Here is a 26005-nt window from a genome sequence, read left to right as displayed (position 1 = left end):
CTGCTGAAGCTCGGGGATTCAGCAGGATTGGTGCTGAAGCCCCGAGCCCCATCAGGCCCCTTCCGTGGGGATGAAGCCCCGAGCCTTGGCAGGCATGCCCCAGCTCTCAAACTTCTGAAGATTGTCATATGTGGCTCGGAGGATCAGTAAGTTTGGCCAGTCCAGTACAGTTTTTCTTTATATTACCACATTTTAAAAAGTAGAGAAAAAGAACATGCTTATAAATTCTCCTGAAAGGCAGAAAAAATAAAACAAATAATCCAAGCATATCCATAATAGTTTCTTCTTTGAACTGCAAAACTGTCAAGATCACTTTGCAATTCTTTTTTGACTGAAACAAAAATGGAATTAAGCCTCAGCTGTCATTCTCAACTTCCCTTGAGAGATTCAAAACAAAATGCTGCTTACCTAGAACCCCTAGAAGCCATTAGTTTTAACCATCTTGCTTCAGAAACATAATCCCTTTGTTTCTTAAATTAGTTGAAAAGTAAATTAAAGTAATATTTATTGTCCCTCTTTAAATGTCAATTCCCTTTTTAAAAAATCAAGGGTATTTCTGTAATTTCATGCATTTAATTGAGGTATGTAAGCAAATGTCAGTGTGATTGTCAAGGATATTCCATTTGGCTTAAAACAGAACCTTTTACTGAGCTATACTTGCTTACTGACTTGCATTCAACTCTGTTCCTTCAGGGGCTGTTACCACTACTTTGTCTCTCAAGCATTCCCTCTATACTGACAGCACTCAAAGGGTGGGAAAAAAGCCACTTTACTAGTGACTAACTCTTTGAACAGAATGTCAGTATTGATCCACATTTCTTCAGTGTTCTTAATATGGATTCTAGTTACTGGGCTGGGATTAGGGTTGTAGTTTCTTAGAAATCATGTGCTGAATCTTGCACAAGGGTGTATGCATGTGTCATCAAAGGCCACTGCTTTGAAAGGAGCCTCCCACTTTTGTGCCAAGAGCACATTACATTCCCCGGACTGCAAATCTACATGGATAATCTAGTCAAAGAGTTACTAGAAAAAATAATCTCTTTCCAAAATGAAAACAACAGTTGGATTTCCTATACTAAGTGGTATGACAAAATTGACACAATTTATCCAGAATTCCCCATCCCAAGAAAACACTGATGTTTAGTATAGAAATAGTACCACTAACCATGAACCATTAACGATTTGGGACTTGGTTGTTCAAAATAAACTGAAGCCCTGTTGATTCAGCCCATCTCTAAATAACAGAGGAACATCCCAGAGAGTGGGAGGAACAGATTATTTACTAAATATTTTAAGATCAATACAACAGATGGGGGAAGGATTTGTAGTTAAATTTGGGTGATACTAAGGGCTTCTTAGATAACAGCAAAAATTCCTCTTGGATATAGTGATGGGGTGAGGGCTCAGCATACTAGAATACTGCATTTTACCAGGTATGATGTGAGGAAAGTTGATGCTTTCTATGTCTTTAGTGCTAGGTTGTGAATGTTTTTTCAAGTTGCCTTTGATAAAATCACAAGCTTTGTTTTATGAAATGGAAAATAGGGGTGCACAAACATACTCCAGGGTCCAGGCTGTCCAATTCTCAATTAAATAAATGATCCATTCAGTCTAGGTGAATGATATGGGGACATCATCAGATAAAAAAACATATAGTTTCCTAATCTAAGTTATTAATATTTATTTAAATATTACTAAATAGGCTCTTCATATTTTAATTCAGTTTACTTTTGCAATTCTCTCAGTTTAGACAATGAAAATATACTTGTTAGCTTTAATTTATCATCAGTTTCTAGACAATTTCACTTTCAGGTTCTCAAGCACTAATGCAATACGGAAATGTCTGAAGTTGCAAACGGTTCAAAGGTCATGCTTGTACGAAGAAAAAAATTATCCACTGAATTTAAAAATAAAGTCAGGGGAAAATGTGAATTGGTCTTAGGCTTTATAAAAGTCTGCTTTTTACAAAAAACAGAATATAGGACTTCAATGAACTTCCTGGATCACTGAGTTTCATTCCATGCAGTCTCAAATAATCCCATTATATAATCCCATTTAGAAATTTAGTAAACTCCATCTGAAAACTGGTAAAGTTGTTTGTCCCCACAACTAGTATTGGAAGGCTACTCCAAAATCACACTCCTCTGATAATCAGCAATCTTCTTCTAATTTCCAGCCTAAATGTATTCACCAGTTTATATCCATTTGTTTTTGTGCTGATATTGCCCTTTACCTTAAATAGCTCTTATCCCACCCTGGTATTGGCTCCTTTGTTTTGGACCAGTATTTACCTGACAGCACACCTATGATATAAGATAGGAGCAAGACCCTTTCCCTTTTAAAGATGACTAGTAACCATTCACTCAACTAAAAAAAACTAACAAAAACAAACAAAATCCCATATCTAGATATTGAAAACTGAAGGCGGAGGAGATTGTATCACAAATATTAATAACATAAAAAATAATACAGATGGATAGCACAGTTGTATCACTGTTTGTAAAATGTGTCAACCATATAAATTGATTTTGTAGCAGGTAAATGCCTATGATAAATACACACAACAACATATCTAATATCCTGTTATTTAAATTTTTAATTTCTTCACAGATTGCAGTATCAATTAATTTTGTGATATACAATAGGAATAAGTTCCAGGTTATATTTTGTACTGAAAAAAATGTGGTCTGTGCTGGGTTTTTTAAAGGGGTGAAGGGAGTTTAGGAATCCAACTATAACTGAATTCCAAACCACAGGAATCTAGGTAATTGTCTATGAAATAGCTAATGAAAGGGAGCAAGATTTGGTTTTATCCTGTCCCCTTGTTTTGTATCAAGCGTTTTCCAATGGTAAAATATCCTATACATCTTGAATCAGATCAGATCTTATCATCAAACAGCCTGTTCACTGGACTGAATTTTGGAATTCTTTCTATGTAGTCATAGAAATTAATATTGGAGGCAGTTAATATATATCCCTGAATATAGCTTCAATCAGTATTTGAGCCAAATGTGAGTTAGAAGTATAGTGTTCAAAATAACAATACTAATTGTGAGATCTTGCAGCCCATGCAGTACAGCAATGGGTGTAGAAAACTTTTACCTGGAAAATTTTGTTATTTCTCCTCCCACGAGGAGAGTGATTTTGCCATAAATCTGGCTCCTGCTTCTATGTTTCTTGACTAGTATTCATTTGGTCCATCTCTTGGTGTCTCGCCTGGGCTGCCTACTAGCTGATACTCAGAAGAGAACTGGCTACAACTCTATCACCATCTGTAGCAGGTTTCAACTGAAGACAAATTTATTTAAACAGTTAATTGATTGTAGTTGTAACTTGCTGTAGTATTTAACAGGAGATGTAGTTAATTCCATCCTGAATAGCCACCAAGCCAGCAGATGAGTAGTTGATGGCCTCAACTGGATGCAAAGTAGGAAGGTGGAAAAGATAAAAACAACATGGTGGGGGATCTGAGTCCTTCCTTAAAATGATAGGAGGGGAGAGATTAGGTCTAAACCTGAAAGACCTACCAATCCTAGATCTTATGTAAGTTATTGTGAGCCAGTGAAGTGAAGGGGCTGGAGTCAAATTTGAAATTTCAGCCTAGATGTAAAATTATTTGGCCTTTGTGCATAGTGAATTATATAACTATTGACCTAGATATAAATGAATCAAGTCTATGAGAGAGTTTGTTCACTAAATGTGAGGTAGGTGAAGTCCCGAGGCAACTATGTATGTTAACAAAGCTCACTCTCATAGCTTTTACAATGTATTGTCAATAAAAAGAGTTCTGAATGTGTGCAATATAAATGATATTTCTCCAACTCATGGTACTTCTACATTATATATATTCTAAATGAAAATTCTGATAGTAATTCAAAACATACTATAGATTTTTAAACTACACAAACATATTTGTAAATATTGCAAGATGAATTGTTATTTTTATGTGTTTTCTAACTTTTTAAAATTATATCTTTTTTGGTATATAGCTCCCTATTGCAGCTTAAACAATATCCCGAAGAATGGTGGAACTGTAAATAGAACAGCAGGTTCAATTGGAAGTACAGTGCACTATTACTGCAAGCCTGGTTATAGAATGATTGGTCATAGCAATGCAACTTGTAGACATCATCAGAATGGCCTGTATCAATGGGATTCTCCTGCCCCACTCTGCCATGGTAAGATATTGTATTGCTGTTATATATGTTTCAATAGTTTATCTCTAAAAATCTGTTACAAAATAAGAACATAGTCTTGCACAATCTTGCAAATACTTATGCATGAACTCAGTGGGCTTAATCGTGTATATAAAGTTACTTATGTGTAGGGTGACCAGATGTCCTGTTTTTAAAGGGACAGTCCCCTATTTAAGCCCTCCTGCAGGTGTCCCGACTTTTTCTTAAAAATGGGCAAATTGTCCCATATTTTCTGTCTCCCTGACCCCATCAGTACTGGTGGGTCCTACTGCTGGTTGGATCCCAGCTCGCCAGCAGCCCGCTCATTAGCGGGGAGTGGGGGGTCCAATGACTGATGATGGGGTGGGTGTGCAAGGCTGGTGGTGGGGCAAAGCTGCAGCCCCCGCTGCGTGCCTGCTCTCAGCCAGCAGGGCCCAACCTCCCATCCCATTTCTGGCCAGCACTGGCTGTGCGCTGCGAGCTGCAGAGGCTGGTGTACGCAGCAGGCACCAGGTAGCGGCCGGTTATGTGTTGCCTCTGCTGTCCACCCATCCACCCTTTACGTGGTCCCCATCTTGCTGTCCTCTGCCTGCTTTGCCCCTTCGCCCCCCACCCAGCCCTGCTGCTCCTCCATATCCCCCCAAGCGGGTTGCATCCCACTCCCACCACTGTGCAGAGAACCAGCCCCTGTTTGGACTGCTCAGCTCACCAGGAGCCTGGCTAGCAGGCTCCTTCCTTCCCCCACTGCCTCTGGCTGGACCAGAGTCCTGGGAAAGCCCAAGACCCTCCGGCCCCGAGTGCTGGCCAGGAGTAGCTGAGCCCTACATGTGCCAAAGCCCTGCACAGCGCTAACACGGGGAAGCCTCTACACCCATCAGCTAAGCTCTTCAATGTGTGTGGCTGGGGGGAGCGATTTCCAGCCTGTTTGTGCCCTGAACCTGTAGGCTTCACAGCAGCCCCTTGGGCAGGGACTTAGCACTCTCTTCACCTGGCCCTCCACCACCCTTTGTCCTACCCCCAGGGAGCATGGGGCTGCTCTGTCCTATAAGCACCCTCCCCTGCTGAGCCACCTCTCTGGCCGGGTTCACTGAAGCCCCTGAAGTCAGGTTCCCTGGACCCTGGTGGTGCACAAGCATCCTTAGGGCTTAACCCCTTCCTGCCCGCGCTGTAGCCAGGGGACAGGAGGCAGCTGGGTTTTGTCGGTGGCCAGCAGCAGCCTGGAGATATTAGCTACCTTTTGACACTGTGCGGACAGGAAGGGACAAGCTGCTTCCAGCCACAGGGGAGCGGGAGGAGAAGAGATGAGCTCTGCAAAGACATGGGCCAGGTCATCTCTTTCCCCCTTCTCTCCTCCCTTGCAGCTGGAAGCAGCTCTTATCCCTTCCCTCCCGCATAATGCCAAAAGCCTGCTGCTGACCACATTCTGGTGTGAACCCTGGCAGAAATCTGGGGAGGCGGGGCACGTGACCCTGTATGTGAACTCCCCACACACACATTTTGCCTCAGGAAGACATGTTGCCTCAGGAGGACAGGTACCAGGAGAGGCGGGTGCATCCCGGGGGCCCAGCCAGACATGGAGGGTGGAGAGCACCTGGCAGGGAGTGTCAGGTTGGTCGATCACCCCCCTTTGTGTGAGAGGGGAGTGTGCATGTGTCACCTCTCCCCCTGAATGTGTGCGGTGGGGGGAGGGTTAGGGGTGTGTGTCACCCCTCCCTGTGTAATCCCTAAAGCCTTAAAGATAAGAAGGTAAATAAAAAGAATCCAACTCTTTAACAGGGGCTCAGTCAACTTGATGTTCATTTGAGTGTTTGTACTGCATAGTTCTGATAGATTGCCATTGAATTCGCTTGAATACAAGTAATTTTACCAGGTGTACCGTATTCAGCATTGGGAAATATGGTCACTCTACTATGTGCCTAAATGGGGACAAAATCTTGAAGGTTGTGATGCTATATTGTTATACAGAAAATGGAAAATAAATCTAGATGTGGCCTCACCAGTGCCGAACAGAGGGGAATAATCACTTCCCTCGATCTGCTGGCAATGCTCCTACTAATACAGCTCAATATTCCGTTTGCCTTCTTGGCAACAAGGGCACACTGCTGACTCACATTCAGCTTCTCCTCCACTGTAATCCTTTTCACATGTCCTTTTCTGCAGAACTGCCGCTTAGCCAGTTGGTCCCCAGCCTGTAGCAGTGCATGGGATTTTTCCGTCCTAAGTGCAGGACTCTGCACTTGTCCTTGTTGAACCTCATCAGATTTCTTTTGGCCCAGTCCTCCAATTTGTCTAGGTCACTCTGGACCCTATCCCTACCCTCCAGCATATCTACCTCTCCCCTCATCTTAGTGTCATCCATGAACTTGCTGAGGGTGCAATCCACGCCATCCTCCAGATCATTAATAAAGATAGGGGCTCTTCTCATAAGAAACACTGAGCAGCATCATTGAATTATCACACTTAGCAGTCTGGTAATACCTGACAGTCCCCCGGTAGAAAGGAGGTTGAGGTAATGCAGATAGAATGATTTTTACTTAAAACAAAGTAAACTTTTTTTAAAATAATGTTTGGTTAGAAGTAGGGTGAGAATCAACAATAGAGTACTAGTGAGCTTTTTCAGAAGTAACTAAGCTGATAGTGTGAAAAGATATATGATCTGTATTTATAAATATTCAGTAATGGATCAGATTAATCTGCTTTAACTTCATTAAATTATGTGGAGTTACAGCCAGGAAGAATTTGTCAAAGTAACATGTCAATCAAAATACAGTGTGTGTGTGTGTGTGTGTGTGTGTGTGTGTGTTATTTATGTATAAGAATTGCTATGGCATATACCTTTGAAATATCTGCATTTGTATGTAGTGTGTTCACACACAGTATATGTGAATAGATTTGGGAATCCTAAAGGATTTTATTTATTTATTTATTTATTTAAGAAAAGGAAAAGCTTTACTGTAGAAACAGAAGAATTTTTTTGGGAGGGAGGAGGGGGCAAGTATGAGCAACTGAAGTTGCATCCTACTTTTTAGGCAGTAAACAGGCTTTTCAGCTTGTGCTGATTACAGGCTCTTTAGAAGAAATATATCTTGCTGCAATGCAAGAACAATGAAGACAATTAAGGTTAAAAAACTATTCATTATTCACTCTCTGAATGCTCATAACCCAGCTGGAAGTGTTCATGCAGAAGTACAAAGTACATGTTGGTGGCACAGGCTGTAAGTCTCTTCTAATCATTGAGCTGAGTAATGTCTGGCCCCACTCATTGAATTGGGCAATTTTCTTAGTTTGTTCGTAGTCATTTTACCAAGCACACGGGAAGCTGAGAACAGCTTCAGTGCACTTATGTGTTTAACAGCATTGACTACTCTCCGCTGTTAAATGGCCAAATGCCATTTTAGTTAGCTCTCTTCATCAAACCTTGCTCCAGAAAGTCACTGTGTATTTGCTGTTATGTTACTTTATTCAAGGCAACGAGTGCTGACATGTTTTGTTTGGACACTATTGGTATAAAAGCTATTAGCATAATCAGACAAACAGTAGCAGCAGGAATACCACTTTCCACTATAGTATTATTTGCAGAGAGAGATGAGTAAGGAATAGACAGATGGACTGTAACTGAAGTAGCACCAGAAGGTACTGCTATAATTAGCAGTTACTGCGGCAGCAGTAGCTTAGCAACCTAAGGAATATACAGATAAGCAACAGTGCTCCTATAGGAGTGGGAGAAGAAAACCAAGAGGGGATTGAGGTGCAATGTTTAGGTGGAATGAAGATGGTGTAAGTGGAGTGAGAAGAGAGGAACAGATGCAGACATTGAGATCAGGGTGCAGCAGGTGCAATATTCTGTGCTACACGCTGGGGCTAGTATAACAAATAGATCTGTTTGGTGCAGCTTAAGCACTTTAAAGGTAAAATGGAATATTATACACCTTTTATTCTGCAGTATGTCATGCAAATAATAGGGGGATGTTAGAATTCCTGGATTTTAAGTAGTCTCCTGCAATATTATCATCAAGCCAGAGTGTAAGCAGTGTCTGCTGACAGAGCTACTTTGCTGATAAAATGATTGCAGCAGATTCATTTATTTATTGTTTAAGTTACAGAGGGACATGTTCTGCTCTTTCATTCCATAGAAAGAGTTCTGAATTTAGTAGGATTATACCCAGATTTCCACTGATTAAAGGAAGAACAAAGTAGGCCTACATGTAATATTTTTTTAAATTTGAACCCTGATGTTTTTACTTTTAGACCGTTAACCATGTGCTGTCTTAAATCAGAAATTGATATCTTACTCCCAGAAGAAAAAAAAAGTTAAAACAAACAAAAAGTTGCCAGGAAATTAGAATTAACCCAGTTGCATCCCCAAGGAAACCCTTCAGGAGCCATGCCAAGGTTTCTTCTATCATGACAGAAAAGAATTGAAAGAGAGGGTTTGTGGGAGAGGGAGGAAAATGTTGCCAAAATCCTCCTACCAACAGAAGAAAATACATCGTAATTGTGACTGCCAGTGGGGAGAGTTTGTTAGTTTTAAGGGGGTAGAAAAACAGGATGGGATTCCAACTTTCCATCGATTTAAATGTATAAGCAAATGCTCCCCAGCTGTCAAGTTCTTTTCAAATGGTGGAAAATTTAGTGTTAGGCTGTTTGTAAAATTCACATTGACTTTTTTTTTAAAGGAAGCAGTTTATTTTGTCACATTCTTTCAGTTCTACTTGCATGTGCAATTTGGCATATTCCAGATGGGAGCAAACACAATAAAAAACACTAACCAAGAACATGAACCACATCTATCATTTCATATTGCCTAGTTTGTCTCATTGTAATCAAATTCCAAACACTATGTTGTATTTAATTTAAATGCATCAAATGTGACAGCTTTGAAATAGTGAAAAGAACTTCGTAGAGTTATGTTAATTGTACTGTAACAATGCATTGTGAAATTAATCATTTACACTGAAGCAGGTAAATTATACCATTAATTAAATTGATTTTTTTATTTGTTTCTTCACTTGTGTTCAGTAGTCTTCTGGTAAAGACTGTCCTTTTATTCTTTTTGCAAATATTGATTTTATAAAATTTAAATAAAAGTCCACAGTCCAAAGAAGAAGACAAGCAGTGGCAAAATTCTTTATGTTAAAATCTTGCATTGCTTCCTACAATTGAGGATATAAATATGGGGCAGAGTTTTTCTTTTTCAACCCTAGTTTGTCATCAAAGCTCATCCCGTGCTGTTTAATATTTAGAAGTATAACACTTAAACTTACATTTCATTTCTATGTTATATTTATCAAAGAGTTTTATATCAGTGACTGGAGCAGAGCAAGAAGGTGATTCTGTACATATGTGGGTTTGGTTCCTATGTAATCCTTAATTAAAGGGGCTCAATGTAACTATTGTGCTATGTTTTAAGTTGCTGTTTTAAAAAGACTAAATCTTTCTAAAGAAATAAAACTTGAAGAAGAAATAAGAAATAACTTGTTTTATTTTAAATGCCAGCATAGGGCAAATGAAAAATCTTTCCCAGTGTATCAAGTTATTCAAGCACCCAGGAGTTAGCCCCTGTGGAGTGTGAACCATGTTAAAACAAAGCCGCACAAAAAACTTCTTACTTCTACAATTCTCTTTGCTGAAATCACTGGGAGTGATTAGTTGTCTGGGCAGTCTTTGATAACTGCAGAAGGGCAATATTGACTCAGGCATCACTGATAAAGGCTCCTGGCATAGGTATTTCCAGAAATTTACCTTATCTTAAAATCCTGTGTTAGCAGGTATTGTTAGATACCATATGCCGGGCTCACTATCTCATAAATCATTCCTTTTGTTAATAAATTAATATTTGTTTTTACTATAAATAGGTTGAAGTGTTGTATTGTTATGTTGGAGCTAAAACTTAGTTGAATCAAACAAGCTCATATGTGGATACTATTCCCCTGGGAGTAGCAAACCCAGTAATTAGTGTGATTGTCCAGCAACAGGGGCTGGACACTACAAGGAGATGTTTTCAGAGTGGCTCAGAGTCTTGGGTGCACCTGTTGTTAACTTGCAAGGCAAAATAGGGACTGGCATAGCCCGAAGGTGCATGCTTGAGTGGCTGTAGGGCTGGCAGTGACACAGAGCTGACATCCAGCTACCACAAGAAAGACTGCCTCGTGCTGGAACTGGGTTGGGGGAGGGGTAACAAGATGACTCTCAGTCCTGGGCATCCCAAGAAAGTGTCCCTGTCCCAGAGACCTTGGGTGAAATCCTGCCCTGTTGGAGTCAATGGGAATTTTGACAGGTTTCAGAGTAACAGCCGTGTTAGTCTGTATTCACAAAAAGAAAAGGAGTACTTGTGGCACCTTAGAGACTAACCAATTTATTTGAGCATAAGCTTTCGTGAGCTACAGCTCACTTCATCGGATGCATACTGCGGAAAGTTTAGAAGATCTTATTATATACACACAAAGCATGAAAAAATACCTCCTCCCACCCCACTCTCCTGCTGGTAATAGCTTTTCTAAAGTGATCACTCTCCTTACAATGTGTATGATAATCAAGTTGGGCCATTTCCAGCACAAATCCAGGTTTTCTCTCACCCCCCCCCCCCCTCGCTACACACACAAACTCACTCTCCTGCTGGTAATAGCTTATCCAAAGTGACCACTCTCCTTACATTGTGCATGATAATCAAGGTGGGCCATTTCCAGCACAAATCCAGGGTTTAACAAGAACATCTTGGGGGGGGGGGGGTAGGAAAAAACAAGGGGAAATAGGCTACCTTGCATAATGACTTAGCCACTCCCAATCTCTATTCAAGCCTAAGTTAATTGTATCCAATTTGCAAATGAATTCCAATTCATCAGTTTCTCGCTGGAGTCTGGATTTGAAGTTTTTTTGTTGTAAAATAGCGACTTTCATGTCTGTAATCGCGTGACCAGAGAGATTGAAGTGTTCTCTGACTGGTTTATGAATGTTATAATTCTTGACATCTGATTTGTGTCCATTTGCTCTTTTACGTAGAGACTGTCCAGTTTGACCAATGTACATGGCAGAGAGGCATTGCTGGCACATGATGGCATATATCACATTGGTGGATGTGCAGGTATCAGAGGCTCGTTCACATGCACATCCACCAATGTGATATATGCCATCATGTGCCAGCAATGCCCCTCTGCCATGTACATTGGTCAAACTGGACAGTCTCTACGTAAAAGAGTAAATGGACACAAATCAGATGTCAAGAATTATAACATTCATAAACCAGTCGGAGAACACTTCAATCTCTCTGGTCACGCGATTACAGACATGAAAGTCACTATTTTACAACAAAAAAACTTCAAATCCAGACTCCAGCGAGAAACTGATGAATTGGAATTCATTTGCAAATTGGATACAATTAACTTAGGCTTGAATAGAGATTGGGAGCGGCTTAGTCATTATGCAAGGTAGCCTATTTCCCCTTGTTTTTTCCTACCCCCCACCCCAAGACGTTCTTGTTAAACCCTGGATTTGTGCTGGAAATGGCCCACCTTGTTTATCATACACAATGTAAGGAGAGTGGTCACTTTAGATAAGCTATTACCAGCAGGAGAGTGAGTTTGTGTGGGGGAGGGGGTGGGTGAGAAAACCTGGATTTGTGCTGGAAATGGCCCAACTTGATTATCATACATATTGTAAGGAGAGTGATCACTTTAGATAAGCTATTACCAGCAGGAGAGTGGGGTGGGAGGAGGTATTTTTTCATGCTTTGTGTGTATATAATAAGATCTTCTAAACTTTCCGCAGTATGCATCCGATGAAGTGAGCTGTAGCTCACGAAAGCTTATGCTCAAATAAATTGGTTAGTCTCTAAGGTGCCACAAGTACTCCTTTTCTTAATGGGAATTTTGCCATTCAGTTCAATAGTGTCAGGATTTCACCCCTTTTTCTGAGGTAGCAATTTTAGGGTATGTCTATACTTCACAGTGTTGGTACAATTTCCAGCTTAAGGAGACATACCTGCACTAGCTCCGACTGAGCTAGCGCATTAAAAATAGAGCGTAACTGCGGAGGTGCTAGCAATGGGAGGGACTAGCTGCACTGAATACATACCCACCCAAGATGCAAGGTATATACTTGGGGAGGTTAGTTCCTCCTGCTGCTTGTGCTGCTGCTGCTGCAGTCTATTTTTAGCATGCTAGCTTGATCAGAGTTAGCACAGGTATGACTCCAGCTGGAAATTATAGCTCCATCTTGAAGTGTAGACATACCCTTATTTGGAATGATGGAAGAATGGAAAGACTACAGAGAAAGTGGGAGCATTGCATTAGTAGACTATTTCATATGTGAGGTTTCTCCTTCATTGATATTTTATTTGACATTAGCCTGGTAATTTAGGGTACTCGATGGATGATTCTGAGCCAATAAATGTTCTGATCATTTGATATCATCTACTGTAACTGCAGAATTGACTGAATTGGACAAATAATAGATTAATTTATAAGAAAGTTGGCCTACATTGTCTATACTTTATTTTATGTATCCATTTAAAAATATTCCTGGATTAGTTAGAAAGTTGTAGATATGGAGGAAATTGCAGTGGTTATTCATAATAATGATGATGAATGTATTATTATGCATGTATAATTTTTTGGTATATAGGGGGTAAATTTGACTTTCAAAAATACCTTAATATACTAAATTTCCATCTTTTTTCCCCCTCAGCTGTGTCGTGTGGTATTCCAGAATCTCCTGGAAATGGTTCAGTTGTAGGTAATGAGTTCACTTTGGGCAGCAGAGTGATATATGAATGTAACGAGGGCTTCAAGCTAGAATCTAGTCAACAAGCAACAGCAGTGTGTCAAGAAGATGGATTATGGAGTAATAAAGAGAGGCCTCCTGTCTGTAAACGTAAGTGTGCATATATTTTTTCAAACATATTTCTTTTGCGTATGCTAAGAAAAAATTTCAGTGGTGAAATTTAGATCCAATGTACAAGGATCCCACATTTTGGATATTGAGGAGTACATTTTTATTTAGTATGTGATGAGTTAGAATGATACACAAATGCTATTAATGTTAACAGTAGTGCAAGGCAGTCTTAAAGTTATTTAATGAGGTATGCAGAGACTTCTTCAGCATAAGGGAATCTCCAGGTGCTGTCAAGCTATCATACTCAGCTCTTCATCCTTCTCCTTGCCCTATCCCCAGCTGCAAAATGATCTTTTAGGGACCACTGTATCTAGGCACAGTTTAGTGCAGCCCCGAGGCTGCTCAAATCTGTGCTGCTGACCAAACTGCCCTCAAGCCAGCATCAGGATCACAGGAATAGAAAGGTAGCATGAAGCTACCTTTATTCATCTCAAGTTGTGACAAAAGCAGAGCTTTTGTGCATCTGAGGATCTAGCCCATAATTTGATTATATGAATTATTATATCACCTGTGTAAGTATGCACGAACTCATATCAACAAAATTGTTATGGTTTAAGATGAGGTTCATACATCAAACATAAAATCAAGGTATCTTTTAAAGACGTATGTCTTAAAGCCTACAAATAATAAACATACCTTATCCATGTGTTCCCCTAGTTGTTAATGATCTCTTCTCCACCTTCTCTATTTTTTGTTACAATTACCTGTTGCAACTTGTTTTAATCAAAGTTGTACATTATTCAAGTCAGACTGTCTCTTTAAATGTTTCTACAGTGCCCTATACTATGGTACTCTACTTCCGATTGGGATCTCTTGGTGCTACCTTGACTAAAAGCAATAAATTAAAATCTAAGCAATGTATTAAGTTTGAGCTTTAGATGTCCTTTACATGTGCAAAAATACTGGAAAAATATTAGTGCATAGACTTCAATTTTTAAAAATATTGCCCATCTTAGGTACTATACTTAATGTTACAAAATACTCAGTTGACAGTGAATTTAGATTCTAGAACCTGGGAACAGTGTATGTACCTGTTTTCTAGACTCTGAACATGAGAAGCACTTTTTTTTCAATTCTCCATAAATGTCTCTTATTTTTAATTGTAGGGTAAATAAAATAGCAATGACAATGAATTTAGAAATTAGTATATTTTACTGCAAAAAGGTTTTGGGGTTTAGATTCGTTGACAGCAGTGTGTCACCCAGTCCGTGCTATGGTATAAGTGTGCGTTTTCTTTAAATACTCTCTGAGTTTTAATCACTTTTAAATTGTATGTTAAGTTACTTAATAATTGTTTTGCTCAAGTGAGCTCTACGGAGGTAGAAAGTGACAAAAAGCATTTTTTAAAATTATTCTCCTTTTTCAAGCTATTGAATTGAAAAAGGCTTCCATTGACTATATGCATTAAATATACAAATTCACTCAGATGTCCACAACTTGATAACATATCTGTGAAAGTGCCTGAGGCTGAAATATTACCACATACCTTATGTACCTTAAATGCTAATGATAGACATGTGGCTGAGTAGCCTCTTTCATGAAAGTGCCTGCAAATGTATCAATGATAGTAGTGTTTTACGTAATGTGGATAACAGGCACAAATCAGTTCATTTCACATGAGCCACCAAACAGCATCAAAGCAATAAACTAACTATGATTGATACCAACCTAGGCCAGATTTGAACCAAAGACATAGAGTTGAAAAACTGTATTTAATATATTCCATTAGTTTGAGTAAACCAGTTTCCAAGAAGTATTACAGATGGGGAATTTATTGTAGCAACATATACTGTGTTAAAGGCTGTGCATGAAGAGAATAAAGTACACCAGAAAAAGTTTGTCAAAACTTTAGAAAGGGTTAAAAGGAATACATTATATATTTTAGTGTGTTTGGGGAACACAGTTTGAAGGTGAGCTTTTTTTACTGTCAGATGCCTAGTCAGCAGCAGCCTTCTGTGTTCTTTAGTTCCAATAAAATTGATTTTTTCCCAGAGGCTGCCTTCTAAGATAACTTCTGCACCTCTTCCTGTTAGAGCTGCTTTGATTTTACATTGTGTGAAATTCTTGACTGAGAATAAAATACTCACAGCATTTAGATTATTGAGTTTTGCTGAACTTCAGGGATTCATGCATAGATATTTTACAAAATACTGTTTTAAAAAAAGTCATTTTATGTGACTTGGGTCATAATAAGCGAACATTTATCCAGTGAGATTGCATGTAGAATGGAGTGGCTGGATTTATGTCTCACCCAGTTCTGAGGGAGCTTCATACAAGGGAGCATATAATGCCCATGTTCCTCAGTTTCTGTTGGCGTCCTGTGCACTATCCTATTCAATTCAAGGTTCTAATTTTGCAGTGGTTTCCAACCTTCTCAGCTTAAGAGATGAACATGTTATTTCAAAAAGGTCGAGGGGCCACTATCAGTTCTGTGAGACAAATTCTCTGTTCTGTTACACTTCTTTGTGCTGCACAGAGAGCAGAAAGGGAATGGAACCTAGCCAACTAGTCTCATGCTTGAGATTCCCCCAGTGCAGTGCAGTCCCAAGAAGGCCTAGCTCTAAAATAGAGTTCTTATGTCTCTCTGCTCTCTATACCTGGTGCAGGTGACATGTTGAAGGCATGGATGGAGAGTGACTGGAGCGTGCAGTGATCCAACTATCCTCAGCTACTTGATGGCCTTTAGGGACTGTACACCAGCTGGCACAAGTTAGAACAGCCCCTAGACTGAGGCAAGATATCAGGGAACTATAACCGTTGTTAGTTCTCAGCTTCTCGTCCTCCTATTCTGACTGCCCTTTGTAGCTGTTTGTGTGAGAGGTGTAATCCATTGCTAAACACTCTCCAAGGCTGAGACAGAGCCATCAAGACGTTGTCCATTTTTTCCTGGAGCTGTCACAACCTGTAGTGAAGCAGGTAATGGAGTAGGCAGAGTTACTTGCTCCTGCATCCTCCGTAGTGCATTAGACAACCAATGGGGGTCTGCTAAATAGCTATAGCAGGAAAAGGACAGCACCTGCTCAGAGCACTCTGACCTCCTTTGATTTTTTCTTAGGGCTGCAGGGGAAGCACTAGGAGGCAGCTGGGGAACAATACTCCTTAACTCTTCCCCATAGAAATGTGGCTGATTCCAACACTTCAGTTTAAAAATCACAAGATGTGGCTCAGGGATGAACTTTCATAGAATCATAGAATATCAGGGTTGGAAGGGACCTCAGGAGGTCATCTAGTCCAACCCCCTGTTCAAAGCAGGACCAATCCCCAACTAAATCATCCCAGCCAGGGCTTTGTCAAGCCTGACCTTAAAAACTTCAAAGGAAGGAGATTCCACCACCTCCCTAGGTAACTCATTCCAGTGTTTCACCATCCTCCTAGTGAAAAAGTTTTTCCTAATATCCAATCTAAACCTCCCCCACTGCAACTTGACACCATTACTCCTTGTTCTGTCATCTGCTGCCACTGAGAACGGTCTAGATCCATCTTCTTTGGAACCCCCTTTCAGGTAGTTGAAAGCAGCTATCAAATCCCCCCTCATTCTTCTCTTCCGCAGACTAAACAATCCCAGTTCCCTCAGCCTCTCCTCATAAGTCATGTGTTCCAGTCTCCTAATCATTTTTGTTGCCCTCCGCTATACGCTTTCCAATTTTTTCACATCGTTCTTGTAGTGTGGGGCCCCAAACTGGACACAGTACTCCAGATGAAGCCTCACCAATGTCGAATAGAGGGGAACGATCATGTCCCTCGATCTGCTGGCAATGCCCCTACTTATACATCCCAAAATGCCATTGGCCTTCTTGGCAACAAGGGCACATTGTTGACTCATATCCAGCTTCTCGTCCAGTGTGACCCCTAGGTCCTTTTCTGCAGAACTGCTGCCTAGCCATTCGGTCCCTAGTCTGTAGCGGTGCATTGGATTCTTCCATCCTAAGTGCAGGACTCTGCACTTGTCCTTGTTGAACCTCATCAGATTTCTTTTGGCTCAGTCCTCTACTTTGTCTAGGGCCCACGTTGACTCCTGTATCCTATCCCTACCCTCCAGCGTATCTACCTCTCCTCCCAGTTTAGTGTCATCTGTAAACTTGCTGAGGGTGCAATCCACACCATCCTCCAGATCATTAATGAAGATATTGAACAAAACAGGCCTGAGGACCGACCCTTGGGGCACTCCACTTGATACCGGCTGCCAACTAGACATGGAGCCATTGATCACTACCCATTGAGCCTGACAATCTAGCCAGCTTTCTATGCACCTCATAGTCTATTCATCCAGCCCATACTACTTTAACTTTCTGGCAAGAATACTGTGGGAGACTGTGTCAAAAGCTTTGCTAGAGTCAAGGAACAACACGTCCACTGCTTTCCCCTCATCCACAGAGACAGTTATCTCGTCATAGAAGGCAATTAGATTAGTCAGGCATGACTTGCCCTTGATGAATCCATGCTGCCTGTTCCTGATCACTTTCCTCTCCTCTAAGTGCTTCAGAATTGATTCCTTGAGGACCTGCTCCATGATTTTTCCAGGGACTGAGGTGAGGCTGACTGGCCTGTAGTTTCCAGGATCCTCCTTCTTCCCTTTTTTAAAGATAGGCACTACATTAGCCTTTTTCCAGTTGTCCGGGACCTCCCCCGATCGCCATGAGTTTTCAAAGATAACGGCCAATGGCTCTGCAATCACATCTGCCAACTCCTTTAGCACTCTCGGATGCAACTCATCCGGCCCCATGGACTTGTGCTCGTCCAGCTTTTCTAAATAGTCGCGAACCACTTCTTTCTTCACAGAGGGCAGGTCACCTCTTCCCCATGCTGTGCTGCCCAGTGCAGCAGTCTGGGAGCTGACCTTGTTCATGAAGACAGAGTCAAAAAAACCATTGAATACATTAGCTTTTTCCACATCCTCTGTCACTGGTTTGCCTCCCTCATTCAGTAAGGGGCCCACATTTTTCTTGACTTTCTTCTTGTTGCTAACATACCTGAAGAAACCCTTCTTGTTACTCTTAACATCTCTTGCTAGCTGCAACTCCAGGTGTGATTTGGCCTTCCTGATTTCACTCCTGCATGCCCGAGCAATATTTTTATATTCTTCCCTGGTCATTTGTCCAATCTTCCACTTCTTGTAAGCTTCTTTTTTGTGTTTAAAATCAGCAAGGATTTCACTGTTAAGCCAAGCTGGTCACCTGCCATATTTACTATTCTTTCTACACATCGGGATGGTTTGTCCCTGTAACCTCAATAAGGATTGTTTAAAATACAACCAGCTCTCCTGGACTCCTTTCCCCCTCATGTTATTCTCCCAGGGGATCCTGCCCATCAGTTCCCTGAGGTTGTCAAAGTCTGCTTTTCCGAAGTCCAGGGTCCATATTCTGCTGCTCTCTTTTCTTCCCTGTGTCAGGATCCTGAACTTGACCATCTCATGGTCACTGCCTCCCAGGTTCCCATCCACTTTTGCTTCCTCTACTAATTCTTCCCGGTTTGTGAGCAGCAGGTCAAGAAGAGCTCTGCCCCTAGTTGGTTCCTCCAGCACTTGCACCAGGAAATTGTCCCCTACGCTTTCCAAAAACTTCCTGGATTGTCTGTGCACCGCTGTATTGCTCTCCCAGCAGATATCAGGGTGATTGAAGTCTCCCATAAGAACCAGGGCCTGTGATCTAGTAACTTCCATTAGTTGCCGGAAGAGAGCCTCGTCCACCTCATCCCCCTGGTCCGTTGGTCTATAGCAGACTTCCACAATGACATCACCCTTGTTGCTCATGCTTCTAAACTTAATCCAGAGACACTCAGGTTTTTCTGCAGTTTCATACTGGAGCTCTGAGCATCATACTGCTCTCTTACATACAATGCCACTCCCCCACCTTTTCTGCCCTGCCTGTCCTTCTGGAACAGTTTATATCCATCCATGACAGTACTCCAGTCATGTGAGTTATCCCACCAAGTCTCTGTTATTCCAATCACATCATAATTCCTTGACTGGGCCAGGACTTCCAGTTCTCCCTGCTTGTTTCCCAGGCTTCTTGCATTTGTGTATAGGCACTTGAGATAACTTGCTGTTTGTCCTGCTTTCTTAGTATGAGGCAGGAGCCCTCCCCTTTCACACTCTCCTGCTCGTGCTTTCTCCCGGTATCCCATGTCCCCACTTACCTCAAGGCTTTGGTCTCCTTCCCCCGGTGAACCTAGTTTAAAGCCCTCCTCACTAGGTTTGCCAGCCTGCTTGCGAAGATGCTCTTCCCTCTCTTCGTTAGGTAGAGCCCGTCTCTGCCTAGCAACTCCTCCTTCTTGGAACACCATCCCATAGTCAAAGAATACAAAGCCTGCTCTCAGACACCACCTGCGTAGCCATTCATTGCCTTCCACGATTCAATGGTCTCTACCCAGGCCTTTTCCTTCCATGGGGAGGATGGACGAGAACACCACTTGCGCCTCAAACTCCTTTATCCTTCTTCCCAGAGCCATGCAGTCTGCAGTGATCCGCTCAAGGTCATTCTTGGCAGTATCATTGGTGCCCACGTGGAGAAGCAGGAAGGGGTAGCGATCCGAGGGCTTGATGAGTCTCGGCAGTCTCTCCGTCACATCGTGAATCCTAGCTCCTGGCAAGCAGCAGACTTCTCGGTTTTCCCGGTCGGGACAGCAGATAGATGACTCAGTCCCCATGAGGGGAGAGTCCCCGACCACCACCACCCACCTCCTCCTCTTGGGAGCGGTGGTCGTGGAACCCCCACCCCTAGGACAGTGTATGTCATGCCTTCCAATCGGCGGAGTCTCCTTCTGTTCCCTTCCCTCAGATGTATCATCTAGTCCACTCTCTGCATTAGTACCTGTGGAGAGAACATGAATATGGTTGCTTTACCTGTATCTGTGTCGCTGGTACATGGACACTCCCCTTTCTTCTTCTGGAGGTCAGATGCTGCCAAATTTCTTCACCGTCCTCCTGTCCCCCCTGCGCAGCCTGCTCTGAATCTTCAGAACATTGTGCCCGTAGAAGCATATGTGCCCGTAGAACATTGTGCCCGTAGAAGCCCTTAGAAGCAATTCATAAATCCAATACAATTCCTTCTTAAAATGGTCACCCTGAATGTAGAACTTAGAGAACCACAAATGTCCCTAGGACACAGGTGGAGCACCACTGAGATATTGATTATAGGGTCCTCAATGGACTAGGCCCATGGTGCTATCGCAAAGGCTACCTTTCCTTCCTCCCACAAAAGCAGGGAACGTTTACTTTATACAAAACAAAGAATCAAAAGAACAGAAGGCAGAGCAGCCTCAAGACTGTGAAATCTTTCCTGAGGAGGTCAGGAAGAGTCTCTCTTGTTGCCCTCTGCTGGTCATACTGTAAGACATTTTTTTTCAACACAGCATTTTTCAAAGACATAAGGCTCTTTTGAACGTCAACAATAAACATGAAATGTGCTTTACAAATACTTATGGATAGAGAGATTTTTAAAATAAAATCTCTGATCCATCTAAATTGATTGTGACATCTTCTTTGGTCTCTGTCTCTTTGCTGTGAAGGAAGATCCAAGAATGGAGAGCATGTCATAAATCATCAGGTGGATGAAAGATATTTCTTTTTCTGTTTCCACCTTTTAAAATTGTTTTGATATTTTATGTCCTGTTTAGGATCCTGGACGTGGGTCAGAGAAGTCGGTGTTACAGACTGGCAGAGATTTCCTGCCAATCTGTCCCATTCACAGGTGGTATTTTTGCTGAGAGCTGATTGCATGTATCTCATTAAGACCATCCTGTATGCTGAATATAAAGGGGTGAGATTAGTTCTCTGGGGAAACAGGTCTAGAGTCCAGGCTGTTATCCAGGAAGAACTTCAGGAACCACAATACCTGGTGTGAAGTTTTTGGCTGCAATGTGTATTATATTGATCAGGGGGTATGTTCTCAACCCTAAACAAAGTGTGTGGATTTTAAGCAGAATCAGAAAGCCACCTACTCATTGTGATGTTGAGAGCAGTGGAATGTTTTAAAAGTGAGATATAAAGGATGAAAATGAAAATGAAAACAGATATTGGAGCACGGAAGCAACAACAGTAGGCCCAGGCTTCAGCCCAAAACACAGTCAGAATGAAGCCTTCAAACCTGCTGTCTTGGACTGGTTTTGTATCTTGGGTAAGAAGTATTAGCAGTGGTTCTAAGTTAAGTCTTTTTTTTTTTTCATGGGTGACTGATAGACTAAATGACTTGTCTCTTACACAGTAGAGAACTGGTAGATTTAATCATTCTAAACCAGTTTTCAGATAATCTAGATAGGAGGGAGGGTGTAGACTTGGATGCACCAGGATTACCCATAAATGCTGGGCAGAGGCTGGGTAGCAGATAGAATACAACATCAAGGCTAAGCCATTGGAGAGACAACCATGGCAATCTAGATCTGAGAAGCAGTCAATTCATGGACTAAGGAACTACTCGTGGAAACTGAAGAGACTTAAAGATTCCAAAGGGGGAGCCAAAAAGAATGCTTATCCAGAATCTAGTGGGAACTCTTCAGCTCCTCCTTTTGTGTATTTTGCTTGTGGAATATTCAAACAAACAAAAACAAAAAATCCCACCTCTTTCCCATGATGTAGTGTGATAATGGGGAAATATGTGATCTCGTTAAAATCAGAGAACCTGAGGGTCCCAGAGACTGCACCACGTTTATGTGGTTGAAAGGGAAAATAACCTGCCTGGTGGACTCGATTGCACCCAAAAGTTGGTGCCACAGAGAGTAATAAAATCAACTCTTCTTTAAGCCTGAGAATCCTTCCAATTTTCTGTGTGTGTGATATACTTGCCCACCGGAATCCCCCTAACTCAGAGTGAAAGAGTTCTACTTATTATCTTGGCCAGTTTTAATAGGGTGATATTTTTTTCTGGGCTATAGGTATCTATCATGAGATTTGCTCCCAGCTAAAGCTGGAAAAAATTATAACAGTTTGGGGAATCTGTCTATGTACAATATATACATTCTGGTTGATATAATGATGTTGTTATGACATTGATGTATCATGGAATGTCTCTGTAGATATAGAATCCACTATTTGCTGACAGGGCTGTAGCATATATCTACTGGATCAGGGACAATGGTCAGTCATTAGACCTTAAATATCCACCTATTCAGATGGAAACACCTTGAGACAAAAGGCTGGCTCCTACCAGGCTGGTTTACTAAGGGAATGAGGTTAGCTGGCAACAAAGCCACCTGATAGAGGTCCCCTGTTGAACCTTATCAGAAAATCATGTGACAAAGGTGGCTGGAGGCTATAAATGAGAGTCTCTTGGCAACTATTATAGAGGAAGAGAGAGAAGCAGAAGAGTTCAGCGATTCCTTGTTCTGGATGAGAAGCCATGGGCAGGAGGACAGGGATGTGGAAGGATCTTAGAGTCCTCTATGGATTCTGACTTATGCCTGAAGAGCTCTTTAGAGTGGTGACAAAACTGAGGCTGGGAAATGCATTTTCATTTTTTAAATTGTTTTGTATAAATCTGTGTATCTCTCATGTTAAGTAAAGAGGAATGGTGTTTTAGGATCCTGTGGAGTCAGTCTGTCTGTCTACTTTTACCGTCACGCTGACGTTCATCAAAACATCATATTTCCATTAAGCTGTGGTCAAAACTATGAAAACGTTTGGGAAGTTCTAGGTATATGAGGAAAACTATAAATGCTGTAGTACAGTTAATAACATTAAGGTTAAATAGCAGTCAACACCTACATTTATTTTTACAACACCCAAAATATCCTACATGCTTTACAGAATGAATAAAAAGACCTGACAGACACTGTTCAGAAAAGAGTATGAACTAATTTACCGACTTCAGTGCCATTTGTTAAAGAGAAGCATAAATATTGCATATTAAATGGCATATCTTTCTTCCAAATGACAGTAAGCAAAGTCCAGAGGACATCTTGAGCATGAAAATTCAAACTGATAGAAACAAGAACACCAGCTGTTGTGCGGGGTGTTTTGGTCTTTCTCACTCTTTTCTTTTCTTTTCTTTTCTTTTCTTTTCTTTTCTTTTCTTTTCACTTGGGAACAGAAAATACTAAGTTAATTACCATGCTTGGGGATAGTTTTTATCTGTGGTAAGAAGAGTTTTAACTTGTATCTTAAAATTATAAAAGTTCACCAGATAATATCAGCTTCTATCATATATTAGTTTAATGTGGAGATATTAATAATACGTGGTTACACTTGGAGGTTTTTTCATTTGGAAAGATTCAGCCAATTTGGGGGAAATTCTCTGTACTTAATAAAACCAGTTACACCTCAAAACTGTACATGTGTGACCACTATAGGCAAGTGTTATCATCTCCACTGAACAGAGTGAAAACCTGAGAAATAAAGTCAAGACTAGTGTTTCCAAGCTTGGTTGCTCATTCATTGAAAACGTGCTTATTTTCAGTTACCCTGCTTGTTAAGTGTAGAGGAATCAGAGAGAGTCTGTATAACATGCTATTTTTTGCGATATTGCTGCTGTGTGAATAAATGTATTCAGTCTCTAGAGACAGAATCATTTCAGATTTGATGAGAAGCAAACAGCAGAGAAAGGTAAATGGTAAATAAATGAGTTCATTTTACCCACAGGTTTACTAAAATGAAGGCTGAAGTCAACGCAGTACATTTTGCATAGTATCTGTAATAATGTAGTCCCTGAGGCAGATGTTCGAGACTGATTTCTTTCATTGTAATTATTTACTTAAAATAGTTGTGGATCATTGAAAGACTGATTCATGCTGGTTACATAATGAAACAAGCAAGGGTCACTGGTATTGAGATACTGGCTTTAGTTATATGAAGGGATAACTAACAGATATCTATTGTTTTTAGAAGAAAAAAGAACTGAATGCCAATAACTAACTTGTACGAGTTACTGTACATAATATAATTATGATCTCGAACACCAGGTGAGGAGAACTCATTATATTTTGGATAGATCAAGTTACTTAGGTCCGAATCCTGCGGATGGATTCATGCAGACAGACACTTCCAGTTCTACATAATTTTGTTCATGACATTTGAACACCATATAGGCTGTCCCTGATACCTGCATCCCATTGATATTATTTGGATTCCACACAAGTACAAGGATCTGGTCACATGGGTCTGATTGCCAGTTTACAGTCTTTGATTTTATATGCAGTGGGGCAGAGACACACTCTTTCATTTTACATGTAAAATGCTAAGCACATCTGTGGTGTTCTTTCACTGTGCATGGGGCTGGGAATTGGACTGGTTTCCCTTTATGGCTGTACTCTGCCTGTTGAAGTTGTTCAGGGAGATTTCCTTTTCTGTGTTCTCCTCCTCCAAGTCCTGCTCTGTTTACCTTAATTCACCCAAAATAAAGTTACTTTAATTCTGAAAGGGAGTGTCTCTACAGGGTTTTAATGCAATTTAATTACTACACTTTAAATTCACACCTTTCGTTAATGTGGATTAACTTTCCTGTGAGTGTCTCCATGTAAACGAGCCCTCAGACTGAAAAAAGGAAAAACAAACAAACCCACAACTTTGGGAAACCTTTTACTCTTTATATTAGCTTTTGTCAACTCAGTTTTTAATTGTCTGCCACCATGGAAATACAAATCCCGATTCTTGCTCTGACAAGCTACAAAGAAAAATATTAAATGAAATCTCACTTCTTCATAGAATCATAGAATCATAGAATATCAGGGTTGGAAGGGACCCCAGAAGGTCATCTAGTCCAACCCCCTGCTCAAAGCAGGACCAAGTCCCAGTTAAATCATCCCAGCCAGGGCTTTGTCAAGCCTGACCTTAAAAACCTGTAAGGAAGGAGATTCTACCACCTCCCTAGGTAACGCATTCCAGTGTTTCACCACCCTCTTAGTGAAAAAGTTTTTCCTAATATCCAATCTAAACCTCCCCCATTGCAACTTGAGACCATTACTCCTCGTTCTGTCATCTGCTACCATTGAGAACAGTCTAGAGCCATCCTCTTTGGAACCCCCTTTCAGGTAGTTGAAAGCAGCTATCAAATCCCCCCTCATTCTTCTCTTCTGCAGACTAAACAATCCCAGCTCCCTCAGCCTCTCCTCATAAGTCATGTGCTCTAGACCCCTAATCATTTTTGTTGCCCTTCGCTGGACTCTCTCCAATTTATCCACATCCTTCTTGTAGTGTGGGGCCCAAAACTGGACACAGTACTCCAGATGAGGCCTCACCAGTGTCGAATAGAGGGGAACGATCACGTCCCTCGATCTGCTCGCTATGCCCCTACTTATACATCCCAAAATGCCATTGGCCTTCTTGGCAACAAGGGCACACTGCTGACTCATATCCAGCTTCTCGTCCACTGTCACCCCTAGGTCCTTTTCCGCAGAACTGCTGCCTAGCCATTCGGTCCCTAGTCTGTAGCGGTGCATTGGGTTCTTCCGTCCTAAGTGCAGGACCCTGCACTTATCCTTATTGAACCTCATCAGATTTCTTTTGGCCCAATCCTCCAATTTGTCTAGGTCCTTCTGTATCCTATCCCTCCTCTCCAGCGTATCTACCACTCCTCCCAGTTTAGTATCATCCGCAAATTTGCTGAGAGTGCAATCCACACCATCCTCCAGATCATTTATGAAGATATTGAACAAAACCGGCCCCAGGACCGACCCCTGGGGCACTCCACTTGACACCGGCTGCCAACTAGACATGGAGCCATTGATCACTACCCGTTGAGCCCGACAATCTAGCCAGCTTTCTACCCACCTTATAGTGCATTCATCCAGCCCATACTTCCTTAACTTGCTGACAAGAATGCTGTGGGAGACCGTGTCAAAAGCTTTGCTAAAGTCAAGAAACAATACATCCACTGCTTTCCCTTCATCCACAGAACCAGTAATCTCATCATAAAAGGCGATTAGATTAGTCAGGCATGACCTTCCCTTGGTGAATCCATGCTGACTGTTCCTGATCACTTTCCTCTCCTCTAAGTGCTTCAGGATTGATTCTT

At 41.3% G+C, this 26005-nt stretch overlaps 1 protein-coding gene across 1 annotated transcript in view; it reads left to right on the top strand.

Annotated features, from left to right (window-relative positions):
* CSMD1 (CUB and Sushi multiple domains 1) overlaps positions 1 to 26005 on the top strand; it is a 1979019-nt gene that overhangs the window by 1822444 nt on the left and 130570 nt on the right. Inside the window, exons 49-50 of the mRNA XM_037894193.2 lie at positions 3990 to 4178; positions 12858 to 13043. Of these exons, the coding sequence (XP_037750121.1) occupies positions 3990 to 4178; positions 12858 to 13043 (375 nt within the window). The remainder of the gene's footprint in view (positions 1 to 3989; positions 4179 to 12857; positions 13044 to 26005) is intronic.

Source organism: Chelonia mydas, chromosome 3, assembly GCF_015237465.2.
Source record: "Chelonia mydas isolate rCheMyd1 chromosome 3, rCheMyd1.pri.v2, whole genome shotgun sequence".
In the NCBI taxonomy this organism is placed as follows: Eukaryota; Metazoa; Chordata; order Testudines; family Cheloniidae; genus Chelonia; species Chelonia mydas.
This window is presented reverse-complemented; position numbering and strand designations above follow the sequence as displayed.